The 24,657-nt window shown below is 28.0% G+C and overlaps 4 protein-coding genes across 9 annotated transcripts; 1 reads left to right on the plus strand and 3 right to left on the minus strand.

Annotated features, from left to right (window-relative positions):
- Nucleotides 1–2,715: 2,715 nt before the first annotated feature.
- Nucleotides 2,716–7,769, minus strand: LOC103574288 (transcription factor A, mitochondrial). Of its 4 annotated transcripts, XM_053742237.1 has the most exons (7): nucleotides 7,542–7,769; nucleotides 7,340–7,475; nucleotides 7,103–7,243; nucleotides 6,938–7,036; nucleotides 5,773–5,962; nucleotides 2,954–3,062; nucleotides 2,716–2,865 (listed from the first exon to the last, which is right to left on the minus strand). In XM_053742237.1, exons 1-6 carry the CDS (start codon nucleotides 7,604–7,606, stop codon nucleotides 3,034–3,036), a joined length of 660 nt encoding a protein of 219 aa, XP_053598212.1. In that variant the 5' UTR covers nucleotides 7,607–7,769; the 3' UTR covers nucleotides 2,716–2,865; nucleotides 2,954–3,033. The 4 variants fall into 4 exon arrangements, with proteins under 4 accessions (XP_053598212.1, XP_053598213.1, XP_014298914.1 ...); XM_053742238.1 differs by having other exon boundaries at nucleotides 7,103–7,465; XM_014443428.2 differs by having other exon boundaries at nucleotides 7,103–7,475.
- Nucleotides 7,770–8,751: 982 nt separating this feature from the next.
- LOC103574280 (uncharacterized) lies at nucleotides 8,752–13,151 on the minus strand. 2 transcript variants are annotated; one of them, XM_053742295.1, is made up of 8 exons: nucleotides 12,930–13,151; nucleotides 12,753–12,865; nucleotides 11,891–12,133; nucleotides 10,954–11,249; nucleotides 10,489–10,830; nucleotides 10,151–10,237; nucleotides 8,936–9,035; nucleotides 8,761–8,834 (listed from the first exon to the last, which is right to left on the minus strand). In XM_053742295.1, exons 1-5 carry the CDS (start codon nucleotides 13,015–13,017, stop codon nucleotides 10,827–10,829), a joined length of 744 nt encoding a protein of 247 aa, XP_053598270.1. In that variant the 5' UTR covers nucleotides 13,018–13,151; the 3' UTR covers nucleotides 8,761–8,834; nucleotides 8,936–9,035; nucleotides 10,151–10,237; nucleotides 10,489–10,826. The 2 variants fall into 2 exon arrangements, with proteins under 2 accessions (XP_053598271.1, XP_053598270.1); XM_053742296.1 differs by lacking the exon at nucleotides 8,936–9,035 and having other exon boundaries at nucleotides 8,752–8,834.
- Nucleotides 13,152–16,249: 3,098 nt separating this feature from the next.
- On the plus strand, nucleotides 16,250–20,167 carry LOC103574279 (chromatin assembly factor 1 p55 subunit). Its single transcript, XM_008553691.2, has 5 exons — nucleotides 16,250–16,382; nucleotides 17,181–17,679; nucleotides 17,870–18,127; nucleotides 18,601–18,928; nucleotides 19,638–20,167. The coding sequence occupies exons 1-5, from the start codon at nucleotides 16,364–16,366 to the stop codon at nucleotides 19,815–19,817; spliced, it is 1,284 nt and encodes a 427-aa protein (XP_008551913.1). The 5' UTR covers nucleotides 16,250–16,363; the 3' UTR covers nucleotides 19,818–20,167.
- Nucleotides 20,168–20,710: 543 nt separating this feature from the next.
- LOC103574277 (slowpoke-binding protein) lies at nucleotides 20,711–24,442 on the minus strand. Of its 2 annotated transcripts, XM_008553690.1 has the most exons (9): nucleotides 24,014–24,442; nucleotides 23,353–23,522; nucleotides 23,023–23,288; nucleotides 21,994–22,285; nucleotides 21,834–21,925; nucleotides 21,241–21,366; nucleotides 21,109–21,179; nucleotides 20,987–21,040; nucleotides 20,711–20,924 (listed from the first exon to the last, which is right to left on the minus strand). In XM_008553690.1, the coding sequence occupies exons 1-8, from the start codon at nucleotides 24,382–24,384 to the stop codon at nucleotides 21,010–21,012; spliced, it is 1,419 nt and encodes a 472-aa protein (XP_008551912.1). In that variant the 5' UTR covers nucleotides 24,385–24,442; the 3' UTR covers nucleotides 20,711–20,924; nucleotides 20,987–21,009. The 2 variants fall into 2 exon arrangements, with proteins under 2 accessions (XP_008551912.1, XP_008551911.1); XM_008553689.1 differs by lacking the exon at nucleotides 20,987–21,040.
- Nucleotides 24,443–24,657: the final 215 nt, after the last annotated feature.

Below are 24,657 nucleotides of genomic sequence, written 5' to 3' on the forward strand. Positions count from 1 at the left end.
GTGGATTTATTTAAATAAATATATTCGTTAGTGACATATAAGTTATCACAGACGACGGCTTCTGTTGTCTACAGGTTTTATATAAATATTTAAATAAATTATAAGGCGATTGAGACACACATGTGCAGTTTAACAAAAAAAGTTTTTTTAAAATTTCGATACCGCCAAGGATATTTACTTGTGATCAATAGAAATTGGGGTTAGGACCCGTACATCGCGAGGGCGGGGGTGGGGGTGGATAATTTTATGAAATCAAAAGATAGCGCTTGACGTGAAAAAATATTATTTCCCGTGGAATTGGAAAATTTAAATGTCACAATTTAAATTTCTGTGAAACTTTTGAGGGAAAGTTGATAAAATGTAAGTGAAATTTGTTCCCCGAACTCTGAGCTTCAATTTGCTCGCATGAAAAAACTTTATATGTGAAAACATATATGATAAAATATATGAATATTATAATGTGATATATTGTACAATATATAAAATAATGTTAATATTTTTGCCATATTAATATATGATAATATATTGAATAAAAATATATTGCTAGAATATATTACCAATATATTTAACAATATATGACTTTTTCATGTATGTTTTACATATATATTTTAATATATCTTTTTAACTTCCCGCTAAGAAAATCGACGATTTTCAAAAATTTCGGGAAGTTATTGTTTTCACCCCGATTTTTGAAAATCGAGTTTTCATCAGAAGTCGACGTTTTGAGGTCCTAGGAAGCTATTCTGACTATTTTAAGAATGATGTTTGAGTGTGTGTGTGTGTGTGTGTAAACTCTTTGTAACTTTTTAACTAATAAATCGATTTGGATGGTTGAGGTGGCAATCGAAAGACCTTGTTGGCCATCAACTTTTCTGAAAATTTCAGATTATTTGATCGAATAGACTCGAAAATATTTGCGAATTACGAAAAAAAAAAAAAATTTTTTTTTAGTTTTTTATTGATTTCTCAAGAACGGCTTATACGATCGACTTCAAAATTTAATCAGCTCTAGTACTCAATAAAACGAGTCGATTGCCACCTCAAACATCAAAATCGGATAATTCGTTCGAGAGCTATCGCGGGAGAAAGAAATGGTGGATAATGGTTTTTTCCAAATATTTTCGAAATGACTGACCCGATTAATTCCAAATTTTTTTTTTTAATATTTTGAAAGTATTTCAAAAACGACTTGATGAATCAATTCAAAAATCTGATCAGTTATAGAACTCAATAAAACATGTCGATTGTCGCCTTGAACGTCTTAATCGGTTTATTCGTTCGAGAGATATCGTTTGAAAAAAAATCGTAAAAAACGTTTTCTTTCGAAAACAAAGGCATACAAAAGTATTTTCAAGCTCAAAGAGTAAATGTATCTACAACAATTTTCTGAGCTCAAGGAGCTCGAAATAGGCGGGAAGTTTTGGGGCTGGCCCGCAGGGTCAACCGACAGACCGATTTTTTTTTTGAAACACCCTAATGATTGTATACAATTATATATGGGTATATGTATAAGATTATATATAATTATATATGATTATATATAAGACAATTTTCTCGGACTAGTATTATATATAATCATATATAAATATATATGATTATATATAAAAAGTTTTTCTTGGAACAGTATTATATATAATCATATATAATTATATGAAATTATACACAATTATATATGGACATATATAAGATTATATATAATTATATATGGCGCTACATATGACTTTCTCCGTTTGAATTATGTATTATATATGATCATATATAGTTATACATAATTATGTATGACTATATATAAACATTTTTTCTCGGGTATTGTATGATATATGATCATATATAATCATATATAATTATGTATAATTCTATATGGATATGTATACAAGATTATGTATAATTATGTATGATCATAAATAGTTATATATACTTATGTATGATTATATATAAACATTTTTTCTCGGGTATATACTGTCCATATGTGGCAAGAATATATTGAGCAGTATATTAGATAATATATATAGAAAAATACAAAACATTATATATGGGTAAATATAATTTATTATTATAAATATATTATCCAATGTATGAAAAAAAAACATACATTTATCAACATTGAAATTTTTGCCATTATATATTTACCACATATTCACTAGATATTTTTTTATATACTTTTAACAATATATAGCTTTTCCATGCGAACTAACATTATTCTCTTAAATTATTTGTTTACTATTTCAATGGCAAGTTTTTCCATAAAAATATTTTTTGTGTTTCCTGAAAAATTTTGTTTTCTTGACTTATGGGGTTTATCAAATAAACGATTCATGTATGAATTTTTCTTTCAAGAATTATCGAGTGGCTGCTCCAATTCTACATCAAGAAATCTTGCCACCGCTTATAATTATCGTTCAATTAATCTTCCAAGGAAACGATAAATTTTTCTAATTGTAATATCGAAAAAAACCCTTATAATATGTGGATAAAATTTCCATAAAATATCGTTATATTCTCTTTTTTCCCTAGTAAAATTTCCCATGTTGATAAAACTTGCTATGCCAACAAAGGAATTTCCCCTAAGCAAAATAGGAAAAATTCCCGCGTTCGTCTCTCCATGTACTTATTTATTGATTAATGCAATCAATTCATTTCAAATAATGATTTTTATAATTATTTAATTTTTAGCAAACTAGAATGTGGGAAAAAAAATTTACACAAATATTATTAATCAACAGTTTAATTTTTTAATTTATCATTTTTTTTTTCACAAAAAACAATACAAAATATTTTGTTCATTTTTAATCATTCATCGAAATGACAAATGCCATTGTTGCAGACATAGCCACCACAGCAATCTCTTTTCGCAGCTGGGCCACACTAAAAAAATTAAAAAAAAAAAATAATTTTTGATTTTTTGATTTGATCCACTGGGAGTTAAAATATAAATAGAATAATTTATGCTCACTTCGGCACGTAAACCAGCGCAAGCATCTGTACCAATAGCCAGCAGTGCGATCAATAAAACCAGTAAAAGTAATTTGGACATCATGTTTTTTTAACAAGTTGATAATTAACTGAAATTCAAAAATATTTTTATGAAATTTTTTTTTTATTTTCAAAAATTTATAACGTAGGAAAATTGAGATTTAGGTAAGGATGGGATTGGACTTCAAATTAAAGATTAAAAATCAAAGAACATATTTCATACATATTTGATCAAGCTTCAATGAATGGTTTTCTAGATATCAAATTTTTAAGTAAATAATTTAATTTAAATTCCCACATGGCAAAAAGCTTTATATGTGAAAATATATGAATATTATAATGTGATATATTGTACAATATATAAAATAATATTAATATTTTTGCCATATTCATATATGATATATTGAATAAAAATATATTACCAATATATTTATCAATATATTACTTTTTTATGTATACGTTTTACATATATATTTTAATATATATTTTTTTGTATTGATATATTATATTGAAAGTAGTATATTAATTAATATAGAATATTTTTTATATATGTTTTCCAGTATATTGTAAAATATATGGCACTTTTTTTTACTTTTCTTCGGTTATTGCGTTAGTTATTCAGTAAATGCAAGATCAATGAAAAGAAAAAAAAATAATAAACTTAATTTTTTTTTTTGTAGAATTGTCTAGAAATTGAAAAAATAAAATTTTCAATATATTACGAAAAATATAAGTTTTAATATATTGGAAAAATATAATTCCAATATACTGCGAACTACATATTTAAACATATAAATTCTTTCATATATAATCAATTATATAGAGACCATATACCACTAATTATATGGGTCAAAATATATGGAAGTATATATCAAGTTTATTATATTATACTTATAAATTATATATATACTGTCCATATGTGGCAAGAATATATTGAGCAGTATATGAGATAATATATATGGGTAAATATATTATTATAAATATATAATCCAATATATGTAAAAAAACATATATTTTTCAGTATAGATATTTTAGCCGCTATATATTTATCACATATTCACCATATATTTTTTTATATAATTTTAACAATATATAGCTTTTCCATGAGGGTTAAAAAATATAATAATAATATACTATTGCTACTTACCAACTAATGCAAGTATTCTCAGATTACTTATGAACATTATTGAAAATAATATCAGTATTTGTAGTAACAAAGTTTTCATAAAATTTTAAAAAGTTCACGGTCGTTATGTCAGAGATCATCGCGATTTAACAAAAATGTTTATAATCATAAAATTTAAAACTTTATAACTTGTGTCATCGAGATTATGACTTGTTTTCCATCGAATTTTCAATATAAAATCTCGTCTACTTGTTTACTTTTTTATTGACCCAAATCGATGATTGTAGATATTCTTTTGAAAAAATTATTTTCAGTCGTACGACTTATTATATATTACGTAATATGGTGGGAAACAATTTTTTTTTTTTTTTTTTTTTTTTTTTTTGACTAAAATTAATTGTTTTTATTTAGTGTTCAGATTTCAGAGTAATTGTCAACAATTAATTATTAAACGGAATATTAAAAAAATAACAAATTAAATTTTTGAAAATAATTATTTTTTAAAATCAATTTATCGATTATTATTTATAAATCGACTTTTAAAGACCTCGTGTATGATAGAGAAGTAAATTTCCTTTAAAATGAGTACCAACATGGCATATTCATTTTTATAAGCTAATATGATATACATATATATCGTAACGTATACAAACATAAATATATATATGACTATATATACCCTTACCTTCAAATTGAGCCCTAAAACGAGTCTTAATCTCAAATTTCCTACAAGTTATCAATTTTTTAAGCTCCATTCAAAAATTAAATTTCCCGAAAATCTGCCCCGATCCTTATAAATCAATATCTCTAAAACTATTGATCGGAACCCTATCAACCAAAAACGAAAATTATTTTTAAGCCTTAAGGGGATGTTCTAGTCTAGACGCCTAAATTTTAGGTGCTTTTTTAAAATGCTGTAAATAAAAAACGGTAAAGATTTTTATTATCGGGTTTTTTTTTGTCAGTTGTTAATTTCTGTTTAAAGAGTACAAAAAAATTTAGTAAAAGTCAATTGGGAGTTTTTTTTGGCGGAGTGATCTCGGAGTGACGCGGATTTTATTTTACTCCCAATTCACTTTGGTCCGGAATTCTAATATTTAAATAAATTTATATTAATTTATATCAAACTATTAAACAGTCTGTGTGTGTGTGGGGGAGGAATGTGTGTGTGTGTGAGTGTGTGTGCAAATATGTGTGCGTATCAGCTGATCAGTAATGTAATACGTGAGTTTTTACTTCGATTGTATTTAGTGGAGTTATATTTTATTAATAATATTTTCAAAACTCCTCTTCAGAGTGAATTTCACTCCGGAGGGATTAAATTAATAAAAAATGATCTACACCGCGAAAACTCCGAGGAGAGTGAATAATTAAAAATCCATTCACTCCGGATTTAATCCGCATTCATTCCACGAATTTTCCACAGTGTAGTGTTCATTAATTTAAATAAATTCATAAGTTACCAATTATTTAAATAAAATTTTTTTTTTTTACATAAAATCGTAAATTAAAAATTAAATTAATTTAAATAAATTTTATTTTATTATCCTTAAACTAATTACAAACGAATAATTACAATAATATCGAATTATTATAATAATTATTCATAAATTAACAACTTATATAAAAAAAAATAATAATTTACTAGCTTAAATTCTAGTCTTTACTCGCACCTGTAATTCGTAAATCTAGAAGTACTCGGCGTCTTACGACGTCGATGTGTCCTAATCTAATCATTTCAGCCTCCCAAGCTAACAGTTCATTCATGTACTTCTCCGTCATTTTCTTGTGTTCTGCTTCATATTTTTCTCGTTCCTCGGTTGATAATAATGTCCATTCCTTGGAAATTTGACTCACCCACTCCTAAAAATTAATTATAATTTTTTTAATTTATTAAAGAACTCAAAAATTGTAGAGTTACATTTTTTTTTTATGTTTTAAACTTTTTTCTGAGGTTTTGGAAAAGAAAAACTATAGTAGGATGTTTTTCTTGAAGCTCATAGTTTTAACTTCAAGTCAAGTCGAATAAAACCTCGTAGTTTTTAATAATTTTTTTTTTAAATTATGAAATTTCAAATTTTCAGAAAACTAGTCTTTTACGTAAAGAGAGAAATCTTGGAAACTCAAAAAAAAAAAAATTGTTTTCCAAAGTTTAAGCTTTAAAATGAGACTAAAGACGAGATTTTATCCCACTCTTTTTAAAAATTATGAATTTTTAAAATTCCAGAATCGAATTATGAATTTCTCAAAAATTGACAACTCTCTATAAAGATCGATATCTCGAAAACTATTAATCGGAACTTGATCAACAAAAAAGGAAATTTATTCCTGGAACCTTTCGCTTTAATTTAAGCCCAATAAGGAGATTATATTTTTTGGGTTGTCTATATTATGGTATGTTACTGTTAAATAAAAATCAGTTACTTAAAGAGTTTGTAAGATTGAACCATAATATAGCGAGACACAGAGACAGCAATAGAACCGACACCCTGATTGCGCCAATTCAGCGCACTACAATGTGTCATCAATTCTTTCTAATATTGAGAACTGATTTCTGGAACTGATTGCCACCAACGGTTCCAACAGCTGCTTCTCTAGATGACTTTAAAAAATTATCCTACAACTGAAAGTAAGTATATTTGAAAGTAACGTTGAACTTGTTTATATTGGACTTGAGTAATTTGTTAAAATGAAAGACCGAAATTTATAATTAAAATTCAAGGTTTAAAATCATATAATTTTTTACTTGTACACTCTGTATATTATTATGTGTTATGGCCACCATAGTACACGAGTCCTATGGCCAAATAAAAAAAAAATAACCTTATAATAACTTACATGATATTGATCATCATCTTTTTTCGTATTCATTTTCGAAGAAATAAACAGAAAGATGACCGGTGGGGGTTTTCTCGGCTTTCCCAAGTCCTTCAGCCTCTGAAAAAAAATAAATTACAATAAACCTAAAGTATTTTTATGAAAATAATAAAATGTAAAATTTACCTGCTGCTCTTTTGACTTTTCCTTCATCTCCGCCCGCTTTTCCGCCAAACTCTTTAATATTTGTTTTTGCTCGCTAGTGAGTGACTTCTCGTACAAGATCATCTGTCTCGAGTATTCATTCATCTCCTCTCTGTACTCTTTCTGCAATTCGTTTTTATAATTTCCATCATAAGACCGAAATTTTTCACCCAATTTTTGCATTATTTGCGGATTTTTGAGTTGCGGATTTTCTTTTACCATTTCTTCCCTCCTGAGAACCACGAACTTGAAGAACGGGTTGAGAGGTCGTTTAGGTCGGGGAGGTATATCCCATTTTTTTTCTAAACGTCGTAATCTTGATTCGCTGTACGGCCTGAAAACTATCTGCGAGATTCTAAAATTTTTATTTTTTAAATTATAAATTGAATTTTTTTTTTCTTTTTTTTTTTTATAAAATTACCTTGTAAACAAAAAATTGCAGTACTTTGTAGAGCTAGAGAGGTTAAGTATTTTATTACAGGCCATTTTAATTACTAGTGACTTTATTTTGTGTGAAAAAAACTTTTTTTTTAAGAGCGCGCGAATTTAAAGATTTTTTAATTTTTTAAACTTGAAATTATTAGTCCAAGGGATTTTTATTGTTTATAAGCATATTTGACGATATACACGCACACATGGGAGAGGTAATCACTTGTGGGGTAATGCAAATTATTATTATTATTTGGAGGTCAGGCGATAAAGAAGGAAAAAGCGGGAAGAATATTTGAATTTGAATTTTTAAATTTTGGCGGGTGAATTTATGAAGGTGAGGAGGTATCGAGATATTGATCTATATTGATCCATGTACATAGAGATTTTTTAAAAAATCAATTTTTAATACACTTAAAAAATATATGTTACTGATATGAATATATATGTGATAATACATGAAATCTTATATAGAACTTTACATAGATTTCGGCGGATTTTATTATATTTTTATATGATTTCATATATTTTCGTATAATTTCAATATATTCAAACATAAATGTAATTTATATATGGAAACAAATAAGAATACATATATAATTGATCATTATATAGCATGATATATGTACCATGTATTCAATTTTATAAATTTGTATATATTTTTCAATATATAGAACTATATAAGTCTCCCTATATATTTAAGAATAAATGAAACATATTCTTTTCTGTCTTTTTTTCTCTGTTATGAGATTCAAACATTGTGTTCAGAATATATATATATATATATTTATATGTGTGTGCTAGCTTACAAATTTACATATATAATTATAAATATATATAATACATATATTAATTTATAAACTTACGTATATAATTAAGTATATTAAAACTTACTATATTATATATAAGAAAATATATAACATTTTTGGCCACTTGTATGGTCCCATATTTATCATACATGGTATTTTCATGCGAGCATTATCAATATATTAATCTGTCTTATTTCATAATTTAGTTATAATGTAAATTTAAATTCCCGCAGTTCAGGATAGAAACAAAATTATTTTATTAATTAGTAATAACTAATCGATTGAATTGGGTGTTGAAAATAAATAATAATCACGTAGTTATTAAATTAATGAAATTTATATTTATATCAAATAAATCATTAGATTTCAGAGGAATTTACTTATAGTTACATTTGAGACCGGCTCGGTAACACACTAGACAACCCGGTCTCTGCAACAACTGAATCGTTGACAATAAATGTACCGTCATCCAATACCTTAAAAAAAAAAATAAATAGTATTGTAATTTTTACTATACTTTTTTCTCCGTGTACATATATTAATAGTTAAGATACTAATATTTGAGCCAAACACTAACTTCCCGAATTAGAATTAAAACAGTAGATTAAGCCTCCAAAGCCTCAGTTCTTTTGATGTTGGACTTGCCGCTGTAATATGTTATTCAAGTCCTGGATGTCCTAAAAGTATGAAGAAGTAAATCACCTTTTTAAAATGGTATTTTAACCCTCCATGGCCTACCATTTATTTTAAAATGGTATTCAAGTCCTCAGTACCCTAAAGGAAGCGCATGGAGGACTTAATCACCTTTTTGAAAAGATGTTTTGTTCCTCCGAGGTCTAGCATACTTTTAATCTGTAACTTCGAATGAGCTCAATTCTTTAACATGATATTGTTATAATAATATTTGCGTTCTAAATACATAAAGATAATTCTAACTGATCGTGAGCATCCGAGTAGCAGCAAGTTAGGTCTTGCTTTCGAATCCCGGCAGCGGCAGATTTTTTTTAAATTTCTTCGGCAGTTTCTGTCATCCAATACATCACTCGTATTTATTGTTCGCATAAAATAATTAATTAATCATATACTAATAAGTCAGAGGCTCTAATTATTCAATTCGAATTTCGAATGACAGTACTATTCTATTCGAACGCTCACTTGTATAACTCTAGCTATTATTAATATTTTAAATTTTATTATTTTTTAACTCACAATAAAACATTTATTACTAAGAAAATATTTTTTGAATTTTTAAATTTCAAATTTTTTTTCGATCATGCTGGCCATTTCTAGCTTCTTTACCAATTGTACGCGATCCGATGATGGTCCCGATCTATAAATTTAGACTCTGGAGGCTTATTTAACCTTTTTAAAAAGATTATTTCAAGCTAAACTTGGTAAAATCGGACAAAGTTACCACATTTAGATTTAAATCACCTTTTTAATTTTGACTCGGGTCATTAATTTCTAATACGCTTCACTATTAGCGCATCTCTACATATATTAATAGTTAAGATATTGATGTTTGAATGAAGAAGTAGATTTATTAAATTGAAGAATATGGTATTTATATTAAAAAAGTCTACATTTAAATTAATTATTCGAATAGTTCCGTTGAAAATATATTGAATAAAATAAAAAATAAAAAATCTTCAATTAATCGTGAAACTATTCGAGGAAAGCGAATGTATTCTAATTAATAATAAAACTGTCACATTAATTTTACTAAAATCTCGGGAATTAATGAAATTAATTTAAAAAATTATGTTTAATAGAAATTATTTTTTCTACTTACTTGATGAGGAATTTAAATGCTGATGCTTTCGACTCACAGTATCAATCAAACAAAAAACTCCAAATCATATCCACATTTATTATCAGTCTCAAAAAATAAAAAAAAAATATTTATTTAATTGATTAATTCAAATATTCGATGTGAATAAATTATAATTAATTTTTCTTCAGTAACCAGAGATAAAAGCTCATATCTGGTCTCAATAAAAGTGATTTTGTTACCGGAAATTAATTTATTTTATAAAAGTATTTAAAAATTAAGAAACTCAAAAGTAAGAATTTATTAAAATTTGTGAAAATATTTTTTAAGTATATTTGTTATTTTTATATTATACTTACGGGTGAGTTACGTCAATAATGAAAATGAAAATATGTTATTGGTGCTAAAAAATAAATAAATTATTATTCATAAGAATTTTTATCAAATTAACACAAAAAATTATAATATTTATTTAACTGCGAAATGAAAAATTGTTGTCTTATGTAATTATTTATTGTACTTCCCTGATTAAAAAATCTGTCTATCGGTTGACAGATCGCTCCTTGAGCTCGAAAATACTATTGTATGCCATTGTTTTCGGAAAAAACCGTTTTTTAGAATTTCTTTCTCCCACGATATCTTACGAACGAATCAATCGATTAGGATGGCTGAGGCAACAATCAAGGTCTCATAATTATCAACTGTTGAAAGTATTTATTTTTATAATTATTTTTATTTGTAATGTAAATTAAAGAGAAGATTTTTTAAAAATTGAGTCAAGTTTAATGAATTTTTTTTTCTTTAAACAGAAATTTAAAAATTACGTCGAGGGATCGATTATCACTTGAACAGTTTCAAGCTTAGCCAGCTCATCTTCGTAGTCGACAAAATGTCTCGTTACTGTGTAATAAAAAACAACGAATGTAAAAATATAAACATTTAGATCGTGAATTATTAATGTCCATATTTTATATGAATTTTTAATTTTGTATATCAACGATGGACGAATATTGCACAGCATTAGCACTGCAAACATCATGTTCTCTCTTGGTGAATTTTCTTGAGTCGTAATTATGTAAATGCGAGGTAGTAAAAGTAAAAAAAATGGAACAATTACACTCTGTAACAAAAAAAAATATTTTATTTTAATTATAAATATTAATTACTTGGAAACTAATTAAGATTAAGGCTCGGGATTGGGCTCAAATTGAAGCTTAGACTTCGAGAAATAAATTTCGTTTTTGTTTGATCGAGATTCGATCAATAGTTTTCGAGATATCGATCTAAATAGAGAGATGAGTGGAATTATTTAATTTTTGCGGGAAATAATTTTACTTTTAAACTTAAAAAATTTATAACTTCTAGAATAATTGAAATTAAGAGACGGGATTGGGCTCATTTTAAAGCTTAGACCTTGAGCTACAATTTTTGTTTGAAAAAATTTTCTCTGAGATCATTAGTTTCTGAGATATTAATTATTTAAGTCGGCATCAAAGTACGGAATTTAAATTTACTGAAATTTAATTTTTTTATTAACTTTAAAAATTAATTACTCGGAGAATAATTGAGATTAAGGTCCGGGATTGGGCTTAAATTAAAGCTTAGACATTAAAGAATAAATTTCATTTGTATTTCATCAGTGTTCGGCTAATATTTTCCAAGTTATAAATTTTTAAAAACTTTAATTCGAAAATTAAAAAAATTTTGTTTTTTTAAATTATTAGTATTAATTAAAAAAAAATATAAATACCATATATTTACCTTGCCAATAGGATTGTCAATTTGTAAAATAATTAGTAAATTAAGTAGTATCGCGAGGACTACATAAATTGAGCGATTGAATAAAAAAGAATTTAAAATTGATGGTTTTTTTTGTATATCCGGACTTGCAGTGCCGAGAAGAAGGTTCGCAAGCTCCTCGGGAGTTGTTGGAGCATCTGGCGACTCGTATGTGAAGTCTGTGGGCGTATGAGCCGATTCTCGTACCAGTCGTTCAAATGGTTCCTGATAAAAAAATATTATTATTGTTATGGTGTTTCCAAATGAATTTCCATAGAATTTCGGAGCTCATATTTTTAACAAACGGTAAATTTCCGATCAAATGAGTACCCACAACTTATATTTATTTTTGATAATTATTAAAGTGATAATAATTATGTTTATTATTACCCATAGTATTTATCTCGTAAACTATAAGTTTTACAGCAAAATGATAAGAGTCAAAAATTGTAGGAAATTAAATTTCCTCTGGAAAGAGTACCCACAAGACCTATTTATATCAAATTTTTACTTTAGGAGTAATAATAATTATCATTATCAGCATCCCTTATATTTATCTCGTAAACTATTGGTCTGAGGAGAAAAAGTAAAGAGTCAAAAATTGTAGGAAATTAAATTTCCTCTGGAAAGAGTACCCACAAGCCCTATTTATTCTAAATATTACTAAAAATGTCATAACAATAATAATCACTTGTACCCATTATATTTATCTCATAAACTATGGGTCTGAAGAAAAAATGATAAGAATCAAAAATTATAGGAAATTGAATTTCCTTTAGAAAGAATACCCACAAGACTGACTTATTACGAATAATTACTGAATTACTCAATATAAAATAATTACTATTGTTTCCTGGTTGTGATGACGCAGATTATCTTGAAAAAAATTAATTTCCGGCATTTCTGGATCCTCAAAAATTTCTGCAGCTCTTCCATTAACTTTAGTTTCACTTTCATCTTAAAAATTCAAGTAATTATTAAATTTTTTTTGTTTATTAAAAAAATTGACAAAAAAAATTACCTCGTCCAGATATTTTTTGTAGACGAGACTCGGAATTTTCAAGTATCCTGCGACGTCGCGCTTCCCTTTTAGCAGCGATATCCGCCATTTTTTATATTTATAAATGCACTAAATTAATTAACTAATCACTCAATAGTTTATTAATTTATAATTATTATTATTTACCCATTTACATATTTATGGGAACTATAATAAAATATTTAAGTATTGACTCTGAGGTTAGTGAACACGATAGATTTTCGTTTGAAAAAATTTAGACAGATGGCGCGAAAATTTAAATTTTGACGACCGTTGAAAATGTAGGTAATTTATAAATCGGTCTTGAATCATGAATAATTTATGAACCACAAATATATATGTTTATAGAATAATAATGAAAAAAGACGGAATTCATTGAATGGATGCTAGTATGGAAGTATACAGAAATTTAAAATTTTTCTAGGAATTTCGGGTTTTTTTGCTTTTCATCATCGATTACAAAAGAAGAAATAGATTATTTCTAAGTATTTTGTATTTTTTCTACTAGAAAACATCGTAATGAACAAAAAACGTTAATATTGTGTAAAGTTATTCCCAACAGGAAAAAAGTTACAGGCTAGTTTCCATAAAAATACATTGCCAGTGTCATCTTCATTTATCTTCATATGGGTCATAAGTTAGAAAAATGATTTTTCCTAGGATTTTTTGGAGTTTCTTCTACTAAAAGACACCCTAAGGAACAAAAAAGGTTTATATTGTAATGGTTTATTCCCAACAGGAGTAAAGTTACGGGTTACTCTTCATAGAAACCCATGGAAAGTGTCATCCTCATTTATCCTAATTTATCCTAATATGGGTCTCAACTCGAAAAATAAATTATTTCTAGGACTTTTTATGGCTTTTCCTACTGGAGGGCATCGTAAGGAACAAAAAACGTTTATGGTATGATGGGTTATTCCCAACAGGAGCAAAGTTACGGGCCACCCTTCTGGATCTATGTTATTGTAAAATTCCAGTTTATTAGCCGCAATAACCTGAAGTTACCGTAAATGCGGAAATTTACTTTCTTAAATTCAAAATACTGAAATGAGGGAGTATCTACTACTAAATAGTAATTTTCACTACTTTACTTCAAGCGCACTTATCCTTACTTACATTAAAATAAAACAATTTTTTAAAAATAAATTTCTTTTATTTCCATACAATTTTTTAAATAATTACAGTAATTGCGGCTTGTGGGTACTCTTTCTACCAGAAATCGTAATCTTTACAATAACATGAGCCCCAAAATGTAATAAACATAATTTTTTTCCATTTTTAAAAAATGTGTCCATATTGTACAACTTTGAAATAAATAAAAAATAAGTATAGGTTGTGGGTACTCAAATTAACGGAAATTTACCGCTCTACTCAAAACTAGTCATAATAATTATAAACAAATTAAATTTCGTCCGCAATAACCATTATTATAGTCATGCAGTATAAAACTTATGTCTTATTAAAAAAGGCATACTCCATCTCCTTTAATTACGGCCGTACACCTGTAGGTACCGGAGCAGAATGCTCTCTCAGGTATATTACACTGAAAAAATTACCGAATAATTATAAATATAAACAAAAAAAAAAAAAAAAGTAACATTTTTTTTATTAATCTTAAAAAAATATTTTTAAATACGAACTCTTTCACCGTAGCCTCCAGCAGCATTTGCGCCAATTGTCAGAAGTGCAATCAATAAAATAATGAAAAATAATTTCGATGGCATTTTCAAAAATTTTTTGGTAATTAATTGCAATAAAAATTAATTTTTAATAATTTTTTAAAATATTTACTGATATTATTTACTTACAAACAAATTATTTAAACGATAATGTACCTGTTGTCGGTGAAAGTAACAAATGCAGAAAATCTTTGATATTTATACCCATTTTTATTATCAGTTTCGCGGATAAGAAAATATACAGAGAAAAAAAATCTAAGATTTTGATTAAAAATCGATATTTCTTGAAGCATTAGCGGAGATCACGAACTGGCCTCATTATTACAGACTATCGGCTGTTATGCGACTATTAATAATTTATTTTTAACCCTCATTGCCTGATTTACTTATTTTGAAGTTGACATAGGTCAGGACATAAATAATTATGGAATAATAATATTTTTATTAAAATGTAAATTATGTCGCTTGGAATTTTTTTGACGTTAAAGAGACATAGTTGGCTTTTAAGTAATTAATTTTTTATTAATCTGTAACTACTTTCATCTCAATTAGTGCAAAAGTTAAAAAGTACGGACTTTGATGCCAATAAAGTCAATCTGAAATTTTATGGATATATATTCATATATATATATGGATATCTCGAAAACTAATGATTGAAACTTAATTCAAGACGAATAAAAATTGTAGAGTAAGGTCTAAGCTTTAATTTGAGCCGGACCTTGTCCCTCAATTCCAATTTTTCTAGAAGTTATGGATTTTTAAAGTTCCCGCGTCTAGATTCAAAAATTTAATTTCCCAAAAATCTATCGCTACCTATATAGATCGATATCTCGAAAGCTATTGATCAAAACTTAATACAACACTTATGAAAATTGTTTATCAAAGCCTAAGCTTTGATTTGAATTCAAAAACGAGCCTTAATCTCAATTTTCCTAGAAGTTATGAATTTTTAAAGTTCCCGCGCCTAGATTCAAAAATTTAATTTCCCAAAAATCTAATCTTATCTATATCGATCGATATCTCGAAAACTATCGATCGAAATTTGATCGAACATTAACAAAAATTTTAGCCGAAGGTCTAAGCTGCAATTTAAGCCCAAAACCGACCCATAATTTTAACTTCTTCAAAAGTTATGAATTTTTTAAGCTTAAATATTTCCCATACAAATCCTACCTTTCAGTTTTTTCATGAATCTAGATCGATATCTCGAAATCTATGATCTAAAACTCGATCAACCAAAAACAAAACTTGTTCCTCTAACCCTCAGGTTCAATTTAAGCCTACTCCCGTCTCTTAATCTTTACCTGATCCCATTTTTTCAAAAACCTCTAATCGATTTCTCAATTTTTCCATTTCTTCGCTTACTCAATTAATTAATCAATTAATTAACAAAATTTTCTTAACAATTTCTTTAATTATATCATTTCTATCTTATAAATAATCCACATAAATTTTTTAAATCATCTGAATAAAATAATTAATTTTTTAAAATTCAAATTTGAAATTTTTCCCGCGCATTTAAAAATAACCCACTAGCGCGCGAATTAAAAAACTCTTCCGTCTTGAACTATCAGACGTCAATTAGAAACTACGGAGGGGTTTAAAAACCCGCCATTACCCGGCGTGACGCCATTGAAGCCGTTGCTGCACAGAAGTCTTTTGGCGGGCACATTTTTTTCTACAATTTTATTATTTTTATAAAAATTAATAGCTTTTATTAACAAAATTATTGTAAAAATGGGTGATAAAGATGGTGGTGAGTATTTTAAATAATAATTAATAATAATAACTAATAAAATAACTTTTTAATTAATTAATTCAAAGTCTTAACCAAGTGCTGGTGCGTCCCTTGTAAACAACCTCCATTTTAAAGATATTTTAATATATTTCATTTACTTAATTTATCTTGTAAATAATTGTTTATTTTTAATAATTCAATTTTTCATTTTGAATTTTTCATTTTTTTGGTCAGCTGGCAATTTTTTTATTTTATCTAGACACTGGTTAGTGGAGAAAATTTTTTTGTAGGAACCAAAATTGTCGAGGATTGCATTCTACAAAGACGAGTACGAATTAGAAGGCTTTAAAGCCAGTAGTTTTGGTATTCAAATTTTTTAAATTAATTTTTTTATGAAAAATGTAAAAAAATTAATTTAACGACTTCCGGTTTGATTTTTAATTTTTTTTAAACTTATAGAAGGGTCGAAAAGTAAATTTCCGTTAGTTTGAGTACCCACAAGATATGTTTATTGTTAATCAATAGTAAGTTGGGCAAAATGGTCACTTTTTGGAAATCGTTAAAAATTGAAAATTTGGACTGATATTTTGGTAGAAAATGAAATTTTCGTTAGTTTGAGTACCCACAAGATATATTTATTTTTAATCAATAGTAAGATGGGTAAAATGGACACTTTCCAAAAATTTTCAGAAATTGAAATTTTTGGGCTCATATTCCGGCAGGGAATGAAATTTCCCGTAAATAGAATACCCAGAAGCCAGAATTATTTTCAAAAATTTCCAAGGGAAATTCATATATATGTTTTTTTTTTTTCAGAAACTTTCGATGATGCGGTTGAGGAACGTGTAATTAATGAAGAATACAAGATCTGGAAAAAAAACACTCCATTTCTGTATGACTTGGTGATGACTCATGCACTGGAATGGCCATCGCTGACCGCCCAGTGGCTTCCAGACGTGACCAGACCCGAAGGCAAGGATTACTCAGTGCACCGTTTGATATTAGGGACTCATACGTCGGACGAGCAGAACCACTTGCTGATAGCCAGTGTCCAGTTGCCCAACGAAGACGCACAGTTCGATGCCTCCCACTATGACAACGAGAAGGGAGAATTCGGTGGGTTCGGATCAGTGAGCGGGAAAATTGAGATCGAAATTAAAATAAACCACGAGGGTGAGGTCAATCGGGCTCGTTACATGCCGCAGAATCCTTGTGTCATTGCTACTAAGACACCTTCCAGTGATGTACTTGTTTTCGATTACACAAAACATCCCAGCAAACCTGATCCCAATGGCGAATGTCATCCAGACTTGAGGTTAATTTTTTTTTTCAACTTTTAAAAATTCATAACTTTAGAACACATCAATACTAAGAGGTCTTCTAGGGCTTAAATTAAAGCGTAGACTTCTAGCTACAATTTTCATTAATGTTTCATTGGTCTGAGATCAACAGCATGCGAGATAGAGGCCCTCAAAGTATAAAATTAATTTTTTGTATAATTCCAGATTACGTGGACATCAAAAAGAAGGCTATGGACTCTCATGGAATCCAAATTTAAACGGGTATCTGTTGAGTGCATCAGACGACCACACAATTTGTCTGTGGGACATTAACGCAACGCCTAAAGAGAACCGTGTTATTGATGCAAAGACAATATTCACTGGACACACTGCAGTTGTCGAGGACGTCGCGTGGCATTTGTTGCACGAATCACTCTTTGGATCCGTCGCTGACGATCAGAAGCTCATGATCTGGGACACCAGGTAACTTACCAACCTACTGGATTACTTTATTTTTTTTTTTTATACTCAATGAAAAATTCACGGAATCATTTTTAGTTGTTGTGGTCATAATTAATTTTTTAAATAATTTTTGTCAACATATTCGTGTATAGCGGTAAATTTCCGTTAAAATGAGTACCCACAAGCTATATTTATTTTCAATAATTTTTAAGTTGGCTAAAATGGTCATATTTGTACTTGGGTTATTACTTTGTAGATAATTGAAACAAATATCTCATGTTGGTACTCGTTGAAATGGAAATTGTCTGCTGTACAAGAAAATCCATAGAAAAATTTTCGAAAATTATATTTCGAGTCATTTTTTAAAAACATGACCATAATGTACAACTTAAAAATTATTTAAAATAAGTATGGGTTGTGGGTACTCATTTTAACGGAAATTTACTGCTTTTGAAGAATATAATATTTATTTTTTTTTTTTTTTAATTTTTTAGATGCAACAATACGAGCAAACCGAGTCACACAGTGGATGCTCATACAGCAGAAGTAAACTGTCTGAGCTTCAATCCTTACTCGGAATTTATTCTAGCTACTGGCAGTGCTGATAAGACTGTCGCACTGTGGGATTTGAGAAACTTGAAATTAAAATTGCACTCATTTGAGTCACACAAAGATGAAATTTTCCAAGTACAATGGTCACCGCACAATGAAACTATTTTAGCTAGTAGTGGAACCGATAGACGTCTTCATGTTTGGGATTTAAGTAAAATTGGTGAAGAACAGTCGAGTGAAGATGCTGAAGATGGTCCTCCAGAATTATTGGTGAGTTTTTTTATTTTATTGTATGGTTTTATAATATTTGAAGAATTTACGTCAAAATCAAAATGATCCATAAATTCCTCGTATTCAAATTATTCCATGAAAATTCCCCATATCAAAATAACCCATAAAAAGTTACTATATCAAAATGACCCATACAAATTTCCCGTACAAATATGATTCATAAATTTTCCATATTCAAAATACCCATGAAAATTTCGCATATCAAAATAACCCATAAGAAGTTACTATATCAAAATGACCCATACAAATTTCCCACATAAAAATGATCCATGAATAATTTATATTCGTATTACCCATGAAAATTACTCATATCAAAATAACTCATAAAAATTCCCCATGTAAAAATGACTCATAAATTTCTCAAAAAAATTCCGCATATCAAAACAACCCATAAAAAGTTACCATATCAAAATGACCCATAAAAATTTTCCATACAAAAATGATCCATAAATTTTCCGTATTCAAAATACCCATGAAAATTTCCCATATCAAAATACCTCATAAGAACTTTCCATATCAAAATTACTCATAAAAATTCATCATTTCCAAATATTGCATAATAATTTTCCATACCCATAAAAATTCCTTACCTATGTCATTGAATAAAACTACTAGAAATAATAAAATTAAAAAAAAGTTTAATCATTTTTTTTTTTTTATTAAAAAGAGATTAAATTATTATTTCTAGTTCATTCATGGTGGACATACCGCAAAAATAAGCGATTTTTCATGGAATCCAAATGAACCATGGGTTATTTGTTCAGTTTCTGAGGATAATATTATGCAGGTTTGGCAAATGGCGGAAAATATTTATAATGATGAGGAACCAGATACACCCGCCAGTGAATTAGAAGCTGGCGCATCTTAAATTAAATTTTTTTTTTTTTTTACTTTTATTTAAATTATAATTCTTTTCCTCTCTCCTCACTCTTCACCTATTTTTTTAAATTTGTTCTTTTTTTTCGTAACTTGTGACCATTTTACCCCAAAATTAAAAAATTCTTCATTTTCTGATTTTGTTTTTAAAAAAAAAACTGAAGATTTTTTTTCTGTATTTTTTCTATGTAGTAATTAAGATATTATTATAATTATTATTATTATTATTATTATTATTATTATTATTATTATTATTATTATTATTATTATTATTATTATAATTATTATTAAAATTATTATTATTAATATTATTAATAAATCACAATTTAATTACCGACTGAATTAACATGCTACATTGTAACTTCCGATAATTGCATATTTACTACACATTTCATAAAAAAAAAATAAATCAGTAATTAAATTAATTAATTAATTAATTTTTTTAAATACCAAATATAGCTTGTGGGTACTCTTTCCACCGCAAATTGGCATTTCTACCCGCCTATGAACTCAAAATTTCCAAAAAATTTTATTTAAATAAATTTCAAAAAAATGGGTGCCCATCTTACCCAACTTAGTAATTTATAAAAAATAGATATGGCTTGTGGGTACTGTTTCCACCGCAAATTGACATTTCTACCCGCCTATGAACTCAAAATTTCCAAAAAATTTCATTTAAATAAATTTTTAAAAAATGAGTGCCCATCTTACCCAACTTATTAACTTATAAAAATAAATACGGCTTGTGGGTACTCATTTTACTGGAAATTTCCTTTTTGACACGAAAATACACTAAAATCAATTTTCTAATCAAACCGGAAATCAGAAAATCTTTTGATACTGTGGTTAGAAGGAATGAAATCAGTAGTTTTATTCATTTTTTAAGTGTAAATTTATTAGGCTGGTAAATAGGCATTTATATTAGCTAGTGTAGTACAAGTATAATTAATTTATTAGTTGAGTAAAAAGAAATTGGTGATTGTCTTTTCCTCCGTTTTAATTTTGGCCTCATTTTTATGATTTTTTTTTAGGCTAGTTGATTTATTTATTCAAAGATTAGATTGAAATCAATAAATCTATTTCTTCAATGCTAGTTATTCTGCAAAAAAAGTTATTTTCAGTTACTATTTTTTTTTTTTTGTTTTTTGTTTTTTTGATTACCATTTTTTCAATCGATGAAAATGTTAATAAGTTAGTTCACGTGCATAACTTTTTCTATCATGCATAAAAAAAATTAATTAACCTTTAAATAAAATTAAAAGTTGAAATAAAAAAAAATTTACCTCCGACTATTGTGTCGTTTGATGTCTTCAAGTAAATTGACTACTGACGGATTAAGTATTGGACGAAATGTCTAAAAAAAATTTGTAATTAATACATAAAATTAATTATTACCTAATTAATTAATTTTTTACATTTACTGGAGCGTGTCTCAATTCACGTAAATCAATATTACGGAATAGTTCATGCAACAGTATTTCTTCTAGTGATGGATAACGATTATCCGGACTATTGAAAATAAATTCCATTAGCTCGTACACCTGAAATTTTTTTTTTTTTTTAATTATCACCAAAAAATTAATTTAATATTTAATTACAGAATTTTAAAGTTGATATTCATGTTAAGAGGTAAATTTCCGTTCAAATAAATACTCATAACCCATATCTATTTTCAATTATTTTTTTTTTCAAAATCCGCGAGTTTAATTCTCGGTTTTATGAATTTTTATATAATGAGAGTAAGTATGTCTTGTTGGTACTCAAACAACCGGAAATTCCCTGCTCTACACGCTTGCACTGTCGGAAATTTTTTAAAATCTCATTTCGTCATATTAAAATATATATGTCCATCTTATACGGCTTTTATTAAATTTGAAATAAGTAAGGCTTGTGGGTACTCATTTTATCGGAAATTTACCGCTTGACTCTCAGGTAGAATTCGATTTTTTATAAAATCGTCCTGGAATTAAAAATGTCAATTAATAAAAATTTTGATAAATAAAATTACCAATGGAAATTTAGCTACGTCGTCATAATGAATTCTGGACGGCTTAAATGAACACAATTCGTACCCTGTTGTCATTTCGAATAATAAATGTCCTAAAAAAAAAAAATAAAATAAATTAGTGAAATAAATAATTGCGTAATTAGATAATTAAATTATTTACCAAAGCAAATGCTTTCGATACAAGTTCCATATGGAGCTCGTGTACTGACGAGCGGATAAATTCGGCTTGTGAAACCTAGAAGAGAATTTTCTAAACCGGCGACTCGCGCCATTCCGTTCTGAATCGCGACATTTCCTGAATGCAAATGTATCGTTGGATATCCACGATCTTTTAAAAATAAAAGTGCTTCGAGAATTTGACGTCCGATTACTTGAATTTGTGGTAATATTAGTCCATTACCACGAGAAACATATTTATTGGTCCAATCATTATTCCAACTGTTTTTGTCAATCTGTAGTAGAAAAAAGTTCAGTCTTTTAAAAATTTGTAACTCTTTACGTAATTAATATTAAGGGCCATTAATGGTCTCATATTAAAGCTCAGACTTTTAGCTACAATTTTCATTAATGTTTCATCGAAATTTGATCGATAGTTTTTGAGATATCGATCTATAAAGACAGAAAAACCTTTTGGGAAATTTTGAATCTTATTTTAGACGTAACTTTAAAAATTCATAACTTCTAGAAAAATCGAGATTGAGGCTCGTGATTGGGCTCAAATTAAAGTTAAGAGTTTAAGGAACAACTTTTGTTAATGTTTAAGTCAGTTCCGGTCAACAGTTTTCGAGATATCGATCTATTTAGATAGAATGACATTTTGGGAAATTTCAAATTTTATTTCGGATAAAACTTTAAAAATTCATAACTTATAGGAAAATTGAAATAGAAGCTCGTAGTTGGGCTCAAATTAAAGCTACGTCTCCTAGCAACAATTTTCATTAATATTTAATCGAGTTTCGATCAGTAGTTTCCGAGATATCGCTCTCTGTAGATAAAAATTTCAAATACGTCATCAAAGTTTCGAACTTTGAAAATTAATTACTTTTAAACTAATTGATATTAATGAACTTCGCCGCGCTTAAATTAAAGCTTAGACCTTTCACTACAATTTTCATTAATGTTCTATCAACTTCAAACCAGCGGATCTCATGTTACAGCCGATTGAGCTTCTTAAAATTAAAATAATTACCCCATAAATTAAATCTTTAAGGCAGCCGTGATTAATCGGCTGTAAAATGATAACATAATTTTCTTCCTCGTACTCAATAAATTCAATGTCCAGTATCGGACATACATACGGATGCTGTATGAATAGGAATAATTTATTTAGAATTTCTTTGGTCGATGGGCAGACACTCAGTGGACAATTTTTACTCAGCGGTGTCAGTGTCAGGAGTCTGTCAGTCTTCAAAAGCGTGTCCGTTACCACAAACCAAAATTTGTCCACTCGCGATCCTGTAATACATGAAAATTTTTTTAATTATCAATTGATTTCCCTTCAATTATTTTAAGTACTTACCGATATTGTAAAGCTGGTTGGCTAAGTTATATCGCGTTGTTGCTTGTAAATAAACTTGACAAATATTTAGCGCTTGGTCCCGTGATTTTTTTTCTAATTCTAAATATTCAATTCCTTCCTCACGGATCGTTGGGTTTTGCTCTAGTGACTCGTAGTGATGTTTTCCATTACTAAAAAAAATAATAAAATTAAAAAAATTAATATGTTCATCTTATACGACTTTGAAAAAAATTAAAAATAACTAGAGCATGTGGGTACTCATTCTACAGAAAATTTCCTACTGATCACTACCGAGACTTTAAAAATTCCAAAATAATTCATTTTGACTCATTTTTAGAAAATGGCTCATTTTACCCAACTTTGTAAATATTAAAAATAAGTCTAGCTTGTGGGTACTCATTTTACAGGTAATTTCCTGCTCTACAATTTTGGTCCTTATATAAATTTCCCTATCTCTAATAGTTTATGAGTTATTAATCAAAATCACCTAACAGCGATTTTTAAAAAAATTAAATTATTAATTAAGTTTTACTAATTTAATAATATTTCCAGTCAATATAATTTTAATCAGTTATGAAGCAAATAAATAACAGCCTAAGCTCGTTAATTGAAAGGTTTCATCCAATAAACGATTTTCAAAAAAATAAAAAAAATAAATTACCTCGATTCGCTATCGCGTGAGCGTGTTATAGAAACACGATTGAATAAAATTTTAGCGAGACTATCAATTTTATTGACAAATTGAAATTTATCTTCACTTAAATTATTTATACTCGATGAACTTGTACTCGCGTTGCTTGTCGTACTTTCAATACTTGTACTACGATTATTTTTAACGTAATTGCGTGCTGTCAACATGGCATTTGAATCAAGTTCAATGGCACTACGTGTCCGTCTATTTGGCGGTCGTTTTTTACGTTTAACACGAGTTGGCTCCTGGTAAAAACGATCGTGTCCTGTGCAATCTGACCCACGACGTGACCCACCAGAATCTTCATCCTTTTTGTTAAGTTGCTGATAAATGCTGAACATGATTCGATTATTTTTTTTTTATCACAGATCGGGTGAGTTAACTGATAACAGAACAACAACTGAGGGTTCTCAGGGTGGACAAATTACGTATTATTATGACCGCGCATGCGATGCGCGGTCGACTGACAAGTGGGTGCGCGTCAGTTACAACTACAGAGACTGAAAGCTACAGTACTGAGATTTAATGGATTATTCACTTAATTATGGGTTGAAATTTGTGTCAAGCAGTAAATTTCCGTTAGTTTGAGTACCCACAATCCATATTTAGTTTTA

The sequence above is a fragment of the Microplitis demolitor genome, chromosome 10 (genome assembly GCF_026212275.2).
Source record: "Microplitis demolitor isolate Queensland-Clemson2020A chromosome 10, iyMicDemo2.1a, whole genome shotgun sequence".
In the NCBI taxonomy this organism is placed as follows: Eukaryota; Metazoa; Arthropoda; class Insecta; order Hymenoptera; family Braconidae; genus Microplitis; species Microplitis demolitor.